General features: G+C 38.0%; 1 protein-coding gene across 1 annotated transcript; it reads right to left on the reverse strand.

Annotated features, from left to right (window-relative positions):
• Window positions 1-240: 240 nt before the first annotated feature.
• Window positions 241-10,373, reverse strand: LOC107808430 (zinc finger CCCH domain-containing protein 6). Its single transcript, XM_016632955.2, has 4 exons — window positions 9,984-10,373; window positions 4,917-5,126; window positions 1,716-1,840; window positions 241-1,574 (listed from the first exon to the last, which is right to left on the reverse strand). The coding sequence occupies exons 1-4, from the start codon at window positions 10,041-10,043 to the stop codon at window positions 506-508; spliced, it is 1,464 nt and encodes a 487-aa protein (XP_016488441.2). The 5' UTR covers window positions 10,044-10,373; the 3' UTR covers window positions 241-505.
• Between the last annotated feature and the right edge of the window lie 831 nt (window positions 10,374-11,204).

The raw sequence follows: 11,204 nt of genomic DNA on the forward strand, positions 1-11,204 counted from the left end.
GTTAAATTGTTTTACTCCAGTAACATTAGTCAAATTAACTTTAGGTACTTTGTCGTGGTGATAAAAGATCACGTTACCCCCACATATCAAACTTGTGTTTATATCAACTTCTTTATAGGTACTTCACAAGTCTAATGGGTAGCATTGTAAAATTTCCACAATTGAGGGGTATGTGTGTTTTGGGGGTGCAAAGAAGACTCGAAATGCTTAGGTCCAGCCATTAGAATAACACTAGAACGCATAACTCATAAAAGAATAACTTCATTGGAGGTATTGGGCATCATGCATCATAATAAAAGAACCAATAAAGAAAAGAGAAGGCATTTATCACTGATTTTTAAAGTAATTGGGGCAAGAACCCCACATATCTTGATAAAGTATTTAACGAAATTGACTAATTGTAGGGAATAAAGAAAGAAGGTAAAAAGGGGGGAAAATGGCCGAGCTGCAACAGGCAATTCCTCTTGAGAAAAAAATAATGTACACGGAAGTGCCAACTGCATTACTATGTACCAGTAATCTCCCTATCCATTTTCATTCTCTTTGAATTTTGCACCTCTGGCAAGCTACCAACTCTCTGTTGTGAGGATGCATCATGTAAATATGCACAGTTCACGCCATGGCGGCATCCCTTTGAACTATTAAAATAGATGCAAGGCTTCATTATCTTAGGTTTTGAATCTCTAAAATTAGAGGCATTTATTGATTCTTGAGCTGAACCTAAATGTTGGTTGTTTCGGTTGCTATACTGTGGCAATGTTTCTTGTCTTTCTCCTCCATGTTGCTGAATGAGACTCTTGTAATAGTTGATGTCCCTAGCTACAGGTGCTGGCATAGACGAAGAAGGTGTTGACACGGTTGGTACTGGAGCTCCTACAGAAGGTAAAGGAGCTGATACGACCTCAGGTACACGAGGCCTCAAACTGGGAATGGGTCCTATCCTACTTGGAGCAGAGTGGAAGGGCCCATTAGAAGCACCTGCCACCAAGGGCATAACTAGTTCTGTTCTACTGACTTGACCTGCAGGAGGATCTGCTCTACCTGTGTGAACTAAAGATGGATCAGCTCGACTGACTACAGCCTGAGGTGGAGCACTAATACTTGACGCCTGCGGCCTTGGGTTGGGCATGTTACTAGCAGCAGACATATTTTGGGTACTTGTAGGTGGCACGCTATGGGAGCTGGTGCCTACTCCTTGCTGTGTAACCAATTGCCCAACAATTTTTGGATCACTCAAAATTTTTATGAGCAGCTCATGGTCGATCAGATTTCCTTGGCCATTGTCTGCCATGAGTGCAGTTAAAGCAGCCTGAGCTGCTGCTACAACATCAGGCTCCACATCAGGAACTACTCCAGCCGATGAAATTCCAGGGGCTGGAAGGTTATTTCCGGCACTTTTGTTGGACAAAGGAACTCCAGACTGCATTACCTGGGCCTTTGAGCTAACTGCATTAGAAGGTAGCACAGTACCAAATGATGGATCTGCTACTTCCTCCTCTTCAACAGGAGTTATGGGTATAACAGGTGTGTTCTGCTCAATATGAACAGTCTCTTCTCCAGGAACCATTGAAGGACTGCGTGGAAGTAAAAAGCCAATTTTAGAAGAAGCAACATCAAGAACTAAATGGAGATCGACAGGGGGAAAAAAAGCAGCAAAATATTATCAGAAGAAGAAACCAAAATAGAAAAATTCCAACAAGATTGAAGTATCATACTTTGGAGGAATGGAAGATTCACGTGGATAAATTGCTTCAAGCACTCTCATCTCCCGTTGTTTCTGAACCTCCATTTCATTGCTTTCTTCACCGGCAACCACTCGCCACTTTGTAGCGAGTACAAACTGTTAGAATCAAGGGCAGTGTAGAAATTAATACACTGATACTATGACTATCTGCTGCATAGTTGCATGCTTAAGGGTCCACAAACGGACAATTTCGCCATTATGTTTTTACATTTGGTAACTTTTTTTAATTATTTGTATTGTTGGGGGGTGGGGGTGGGGGGGTGGGGGGTGCATTTCTAATGTGAATCTATATCATCAGAAGGAAAAAGGAAAAAACGGAAAAGAAGAAACAATATGCCGACGATGCTTGAAATAAAAAATGTTCCACAATCTGACATAACATGACTCCTTTCTTCTTTTTTCTTTTCCCCTCAATACTGCTTGAGATAAACTATTAATTCCAACACATATACTCTCTCAACAGCTGATGTTTATGTGTCCTCAACATTACGAAGTCACGGAAAACAAGACAGAACTTCAAGTACAACACATAAATACCACACACAGAGTAAACTACCAACTTTTCATTTTAATTTCTGCTCTTCCATTCTTGTTAATCAACATAATTTAGGGACAAGGTATTTTCTCCCTGTATGATAGTGTCTTGTTTTAGGCTGCTAGGGGCTTCAGTTGTGTTCTTAATACTTCTTTAGGGTCGAAAGTTAGGCTATAGTATGTTTAGCGGCCCTGTATGTACATATTATTCCCTTGCGTATGTGGTATTGAGCCTTTGTTGATGCTTAGTGTTAATACTTTGCTCTCTATTTTCTGGTTATTGTGTTGCTGGTGTTATCTGTTAGGATTCCTTTGCTGCTACTGATACATTGTTTCTTTTCTTCTTGTGCCGAGGGTCTACCAGAAATAGCCTCTCTACTCCTCCGAAGTAGGGGTAAGGTCTGCGTACACACTACCCTCCCCAGACCCTACATGTGGGATCTCACTGGGTTGTTGTTGTTGTTGCTCCTGATTTTCTCCCAGTACTTAAAGATCTAGCGAAATGTCTCAGATATAACGTGGAATCTTGGTGTTTTGACAATATTTGTGCTGCCTTTTGTATTGTCAGGATCTTCGCAACTGGATTGTGTAGGAAGATGGAGTACTTTTTCTCTTTTTAATAAGGTAGGAGGATGGAGTTCTTAGATCCATACTCCACTCTCCTCAGCATTTCTCTATGATACCTTTGATCAGGATTCAAAGAGAAATACTCTCAGGATTAAGAGGTAATAATGTGATTCTGTTCGATGAGGAACTAATAAGAAAAGAACATCCTAATGAATGAGTTTCCAAGCCTTTTCCATATTGCTAGTGACCAGAACTCAACCATTTCCCATAATTGGCAAGATAATTGTTGGCACATTCAGTTCAGGAGAAACTTCCAAGATTGGGAGCTACCAAACTACTTCAACATTCTGGAAAAATTGGGGGGCTATTCACTTGTGCAAGAATCTGCTGATAGCTTGAAGTGGAAGGATGGTCTTTATTCAGTAAAAGCAGGATACTCTCATTTGTGCTCTTTTAATGAGATTATTGACAGATGGCCATGGAAATATATCTGAAAAACAAAACTCCCGACAAAGGTCAAATATTTTAGCTGGATAGCCTTGCACGAGGCTGCATTAACTCAAGATAATTTAAGCAGAAGAAGCATTCCGACTGTTAACAGATGCTTCATGTGTCTGCAGCAATTAGAAACTAACAGCCATCTTCTACTTCACTGCTCAGTTGTTGCAGATATCTGGTACATGTTCCTTGCAATTTTGGCATCAGTTGGGTTATGCCACAGAGCATCAAAAAAGCCTATGAATGCTGGTCTCTTTGGAAAGTTGATAAGTCCAACAGGAAAATCTGGCAGATGGTTCCTGCCTGCATCTTTTGGTGTGTCTGGTCAGAAAGGAATCGCAGGTGTTTTGACGGGATATCAACTCCTCCTATGGTGCTTATGGCTAGATGTCTTCTATGGTTGTATAGTTGGCATAATTTAGTTCCTAATGACTGTCATATAAGTTTTTTTATTTTGTCAGCTCTTTAGCTCTTGCTTAGCTCCTTTTTGTTCATAGCTGACTGTTTTTTTAAGTACTCTCTTTTGTACACCTTGCATCTTCTGGATGCCATATATAAAATTATGCTTACTTTATCAAAAAAAAATATAATATAATAATAATAAGAAGAAGAAAAGAACATTTTTACTAGGGAATGGTTAGCAGGTCAAAGGAGGAATATGGAGGCTATATGGGTTCGAGATACAATTCTTGTGTAACCGAAGTTACATTAGTATTTTTGCATTATCCATATGGTCTAAAGGCGATTCATTTTTAGAGAAAGGTAAAAAGAAAGTCTAAGGTGATTCATAGCCTCTGTCAAAGCTAGTAGAATGCAAAATGAAAATCTGACCTTATCCAAGTGGTGTATATTCACCAGAAAAAATATATATCCAAGTTGTATATTGGAATCTGTATCCAAGTACTGACTTATTTGTTCCAATTGGCTACACAGATGGAAACAAGTCATCATTTTGAAATCTGACATGGGTTGGAGATACATCTTTCTAGTTTCATCCCCCACTTATATATTACTCCTTCTATCCCAATTTGTTTGGCATTCTTTTCTTCTTCGTCTGTCAAGAAAGACTGCCACCTTTCAATATTTAGAAGCCTCTAATGTTTACACTTCATTTTGACCTTAATGAGATGCTCTTCTAGGATCTGACAAGATTTGTTACAGACCCTAGAAGGTTACTTTTGGTTTTGTTGGTATCAAATAGCAACAACAAATTGTGACAGAGGGAATAACTCTCTGGTTGATAACACAAACATCCAATTTAGTGATGGAGAACGAAGAAGCACGAAAAGGGAAGAGGAAAAAACAAAACTCTTATTCAATTGAGTTGGTGAACATCATATGAGAGGGCTTCTTAAAAAAAATTAGACAAAAATGACATAACAAAAATGTAAACTACATGAAATGAGAAAATTTCAACCGACATTAATTAAGGTAAGTTTTAGACTAAAGGAGAGTTTTTTTAATTCATTCATGAGGAGAGTCATAACTCATAACTATTACTGCAATGATCGACACCCCAAACGGTGCTTACTAATAAAGTATTATCTGAAATAAATAAAAGAAAAGAACTCACAGAGGGAGGACGAGTCCATTTGATCACAGGGATTTGAGCTAATTTATTCTTCCAGAGGCTTGCAGGCTGTGCACTTTCGAAGCCTGGTGGTAAATTATCATCAAACACCAAAATACCTGCGTGCAAAGGACATGATATCTTTGCTTGGAGGTGATCTTGAGCTCCTAATCCAACTTGGGCAGGGGATTCTTCAGAAAGGAAAAGTCTTACCTATTAAAAGAAAGAATTATCCTATTAGAAAGAAAAGCAATCAATTCAGCAACATCAGTCAATCAACACATATATACCCAATTCAGAGAAAAGGTTGATTAAGATAGGTTCCAGACCACATCATTATTCAAATACAGGTACTGATCTGTAAAAATCACTGAATATTAACTAGTTTATCTCATATAAGACGAATATACCATAGAAGATCTGAGGTGAGACTCTGACCTAGCAAAAAAGTGCATAAAACAAAATGGAAATTCCTGCAGTTAGAACCTGCATTGTTCCCACAATTTGACCTTCTGCATTGGCTTTTTGAATGATGGTGATGCACTTACACAACCTCACTCAAATATATCACCAAATTTAAGTAATTACATACCAATTTCATCTGTTTATTCAATCATCTACCTAAGTGAGAACGTGTGCAACTTCTTTCTTGCCTCCGCACAGAAAACTGTGATTTTCCCACTATAGCCCAACTCAAACAAGAAATTTGAAACCCACTACTTCCCTTTCCCAACTCCCGTAACAAAACAAAAAAAAAACAATAAGAATAAAGCACAATGGAAGATAAGGAAAGAAGAAAGTCCCTGACTAACCGAAGGATGAGGAAACAGATAAGAACAAACCAGAGAAACAGAAAGCTGCATATTACCACATTAGAGAAGTACGATCTGAAAGAAATAGCAATCTAGGACAAACTTAAAAGAGACAAGGTAACTTCAATAGCAGCGAGACAAGTAACCCGTGATCTCAGAGATAATTAACACAAACATTTCTTGCTTTCATGAAATACTTGTTGCAGTAGAATTTGGGGACTAATTTTTCTTTAGATTAAATGGTTTCAACCTAATATGCATGAGAATTGGTGGCTAAACTAGCATCTGTACCAATATAGGCTTCCACTACTCTTCTCCAGTAATTGCAAAATTGAGTCCGCCAAACCCAGCTTATCATTGGTATTTTTTTTATTTGATTGTGTTTTGGCTTGTCATTGGTACCCCCCCCCCCCTCCAAGTGCTTCTTTTACCCATTTTCCTAGACTTATATCCGACGTGAGACCTTTACATTTTAAAACACTAAGACTATATGATCATGCTATCATACTCGGCGTATTTAACTGGACCTTTTGTTTTTCTTCTTCTTCACATATAACAAGTACACACGCTACATGATTCCTCTTCATGACTTCTGATACCATAAATCAAACCAAAGGAAGACCTTTACTTCATTCATTTGTCACTGCAACAGCTTCTAAACCCTATTACAAACTGATGCAAAAGACAACTGGCCACTTCAAAAGTACAATAGTTTAGACCCTTTGAAGTAAAACATCATTTCAGCATGATCAGACTAATGAAAACTCATCTCCTTCTGCTCTTCTGTCTTTCCCACCATCATATGTCAATCTCATTGCTGGTAACCTAACATATATGGGATGCCAGCATGTAATTATCAACAAGTTTCTATCTATACAACAACAACAAACCCAGTATAATCTCACGAATGGGATCTGGGGAGGGTAGTGTGTACACAAATCTTACCCCTATCTTAAGAAGGTAGAGAGGTTGTTTTCATAGACTCTCGGCACAAGGAAAGATGCAAAAAGAAGCAGTAGCAACAAATCCAACATCGGCAAAATAACAAGACAAACCAAAGTAGAAGAAATAACATGCAGTAACCCTAGTACTACTGGTTTGGACAGGGAAACGCATGACTACCTACGAGTCTTCTACCATAATTCTCGACCTCCACATCTTCCTATCACGGGTCATGTCTTCGGCAAGCTGAAGCAGCGCCATATCCTGCCTAATCACCTCTCTCAAATGCTTCTTTGGCCTATCTCTACCTCTTCTCAAATCCACCAAGGTCAACCTCTCACATCTCCTCATTGGGACATCAGTGTCTTCCTCTTCACATGCCCAAACTATCTAAGCCTCGCTTCCTGCATCTTGTCCTCTAGGGAGGCTACGCCCACCTTGTCCCATATAATTTCATTCACAATCTTATCTAAACTGGTAGGTCTGCACATCCATCTCAACATCCTTCTTTCTGCTTCCTTCATCCTCTGCACGTGAGAGTTCTTGACTGACCAACACTCAGCCACATACAATATAGTTAGTCTAACCACCGTTTTATAAAACTTACTTTTAAGTTTTAGTGGTACATTCTTATCGCACAAAACACCGGATGCGAGCCTCCACTTCATCCACCTCGCACCAATACAATGAGTAACATCCTTGTCAATCTCTCCATTACCATGAATCACTAACCCAAGGTACTTGAAACTTCCTTTCTTGGGGATGGCTTATGTATCAAGCCTTACGTCCACAGTCGCTTCATGACTCACGAACTTGCACTACAAGTATTCAGTCTTGATCCTGCTCAGTTTGAAACCTTTAGACTCCAGGGTCTATCTCCAAACCTCCAATATCGCATTCACCCCAACTCACGTCTTGTCAATCAATACAATGTCATCTACAAATAGCATACACCATAGCACCTCTCCTTGAATGTGTCGTGTTACTGCGTCCATCGCCAAGACAAATAAAAAAAGGCTAAGGGCTGATCCCTAGTGCAACCCCATCATAACAGTAAAGTGTTCCGAATCTCCTCCCAATGTGCTTACTCGGGTCATAGCTCCATCATACATGTCCGTTATCACCCCAGTATAAGCCACTAGAACACCTCTAGCGTCCAAATATCTCCACAAGACCTCCATAAGGACTTTGTTGTATGCTTATTCCAGATTAATGAATACCATATTCAAGTCTCTCTTCCTCTCCCTATACTGCTCCACCAATTTTCTAATAAGGTGAATAGCTTCCGTAGTAGAACGCCCCGACATGAATCCGAATTAGTTCTCAAAAATAAATACACTTCACCTCACCCTCACTTCCACCACCCTCCTCCAGACTTTCATAGTATGGTTTAAAACTTTGATACCCCTATAATTGTTGCAATTTTGGATATCACTCTTATTCTTATACAACGTAATCATCATACTCCACCTCCACTCTTCGGGCATCTTCTTCGTCCTAAAAATGACATTAAACAACCTAGTAAGTCACTCCAAGCCGGCACTGCACACGTTCCTCCAAAACTCCACCAGGATTTCGACTGGCCCCATTTCTCTTTCCGTGCTCATCTTATGCATAGCCCCCTCAACCTCCACAACTGTTATACGCCTACAATACCCAAATCTTGACTGCTCTCGAGGTGCTCCAACACACCCAGCACAATGTTCCTGTCCCCATCTTCGTTCAAGAGTTTATGGAAGTACATCTGCCATCTTCGTCTAATAAGTGCCTCTTCCATCAAAACTTTGCCTTCCTCACTTAATTCAGGTCTCGGGCCTTCCTCTCTCTCATATTGGCAGCATGATAGCTTCTTGTCCCCGCCTTTGTCTCCTAGTTCTTGATACAAACATCCAACCGTTGTAGCCTTGGCCACCGAAACCGCCAACTTCGCATCTTTCCTAACCTTCATATAGCACTCCCTATTCGTCCTCTTCTACTCGTCTATGCTCTCCACTAACTTTCGGGAAAATTGGTGATCCTTAAGTTCTATTTTCTTTTTTATTATTTTAATTCTTTTAATGGAAAAAGGAGATATCTTTAAGTTCTGTGACTATCAAGTGTAAATTTAACAAGCATGAAACATCTGAGAAGAAATTTTCTCCATGTAGCTATTAAGGGTACAACAACAGTTAAGTGTCAAACCTAAAGGCCAGATATATGTATCCTCAAAATGCATCCCGCTCAATTTGGATTGATTCCATTTCAACAACCAAATAATTTATCTTTTAAGACATACTAGGAATTCCCTAGAGGTTCTCTACATTTTTAACTAGCTTCTGATGGTAGATTATCAAAACTTGTCAACATTCTACAACAAGAGAATTAGTCCGGAATGCTAGTGTGTCTATCTAAACCTTGGTTGGTGAAGTTAACAAGTAACTACATCGGTGGGAGAATGAGTATCTAGTGGAGTAGTCAATGTGCACACAAGCTAGTTAGACACCACCATTAACCAGGAAGAAGAAGAAGAATCTGTTCACTTGTATACTCTTCTTCTCTTTATCACTAAGCTTATGCATTGTATTGATTTATGCAATTAAGTGGCGATTAGCTTCATGCAAAGTCTAAGCATACAGAAGCAAAGTAGAATAAATTTAGAAAGTATTACTTCAATTAAAGTTGAAGACCATTTTTTGACCAAGCACTTAAAGCTGAAGACTATATCTACTTTTTCTCTTCTCCTCAATTTTTTGGACGAGTACACTTGAGAAAGTTTGATCAACACATACTACTGGATTCTTTGGTTTCAAACTAAATTGAATCATATAGCTTTCTCTTTCTGATAAAATTAGTTTTCCATCAAACAATCAATAAATACATCAATCAACTACCCCTCAACTCCAAACTAATTTGGCTTTCGAAATGTTAACATTAGCTTTCGGTTGCAGAACTGATAAATTCTGGTGATGCCTTAAACATATGACTTCTGAAACAAAGTTGAAAGTACTGAGAAACTAATGTCATGCCATTCCTTATACCATTCAAAACTGAACAATTTTAATTTAACAAGCAATGATAAATTTCAGAAATAGGGATTAAAAGGTAAATCCAATAACAAAAACAAGGAAATTTGAGCAAAACGTCATCAAAATCCATTCCGATTTTGGACCCATTTCATTCCAATTTGAGCAAAACGAAATTGTTTATCAACACTTTGAGTTCATTAGTTTTCAATTATTATTTTTTCTTTTCTTCTTTTTAGGTTATTTAACACTGGGATTGGACAGATAATTACAGAAGAAATGAGGAAAATTATGGATCCTTATAAAGATTTTACCTGACAAAGGTTTACATCTGAAGCCCAAGTAACTCTTTTTGATTTCTGCTGTCCTCGCATATTTACAAATGAAAAATAAATCGGTTCGGTAATCAAATATAAATCTTAAATCCAATGGATGAATAGAGATTTTTATTATCAAATCACAACAGTCAAATTCGCCGACTTATCAGTATCCAAAAACCCTAAAAAAATGAGCTAATTTGATCTGACTGCGACCCGATATGAAGAAGGATCTTTTGGCGGAAGTATTAACTTATCGTACATATGAGTACAGAGAGAGAGGAGCAGAGATCAAAGGTAACCCTAATTAAGAAAACTAGTTCCTCCGATCTTTTTCTGCGCCCCCTTTTTATTTTTTTCTAATTATGAACTGTTCACTCACTATTTTATGATTTTATCACTGGAAACAGAGCCCTGGTCAGCGTTTGTTCCTTTTTCTTCTCTTTTTCCCTTTTTTGTTTTTGTTTAAGGATGTGTTTGGTATGACAAAAGCTTTTTTTTTAAAGAAAATTCTTGTGGAAATCATTTTGAAAGAATAACAAGAAAATATACATGACTCCACACTATAACAAAAAATGACTCATATTTTTAAGTTTTACCTGACCTAACTCATATTACACCATAACAAAAAATGACTCATATATTTAAGTTCTACCTGACCTGGCTCATATTGTACATATTCTAAAAGCTAGTGCAAATTCAAAATATGTGTTCTTACAACAATTGTTTTTAAAAGCTATGGAGTTAAATTTGTGTTCTCACAACCATTGCTTTCACTCTCTTCTTTTCACTTCCTCTACATATGCTTCAAGGAGTCGTCCGCTATTACTGCTTCTCTCTATGTGTCACCCAGTTGCAATGTAAGAAAATTGAAGAGTAAATGTCCACCATCGAAGGTCATTCAAAGTTTTGCTTTCGAAAAAATAATTTTTTTGAGTTTGTTAGTTGTTTAGATTGGGTGTTGTTCCAATAGATTGAAAATATCAAAAGGAGTTCAAATTTTAAATTTGAAGTGATTTGGAGTAGATTTGAGTTAAATTTCAGAAAATACGCAAGGAAGAAGACGAAGACAATTTTTTGTATAATTATGTATAATCTTGTATAATAGTGTATATGAGTGTATAAACACATCTTATACACTATTATACACGTTTATACACCTTTATACAAACGTTTGTAGACGAACTTCTTCCACGATTTTAAGTTGCAATTCTTGTT

Source organism: Nicotiana tabacum, chromosome 20 (genome assembly GCF_000715075.1).
Source record: "Nicotiana tabacum cultivar K326 chromosome 20, ASM71507v2, whole genome shotgun sequence".
NCBI lineage: Eukaryota > Viridiplantae > Streptophyta > Magnoliopsida > Solanales > Solanaceae > Nicotiana > Nicotiana tabacum.

Coding starts and splice junctions, on each gene's coding strand:
- LOC107808430 (XM_016632955.2), bottom strand. CDS start 10,043: ATGCGAGGACAGCAGAAATCAAAAAGAGTTACTTGGGCTTCAGATGTA. Junction 5,127..9,983: donor CAGATGTAAACCTTTGTCAG/GTAAAATCTTTA, acceptor TTCTTTTAATAG/GTAAGACTTTTCCTTTCTGA. Junction 1,841..4,916: donor AATGGACTCGTCCTCCCTCT/GTGAGTTCTTTT, acceptor TGATTCTAACAG/TTTGTACTCGCTACAAAGTG.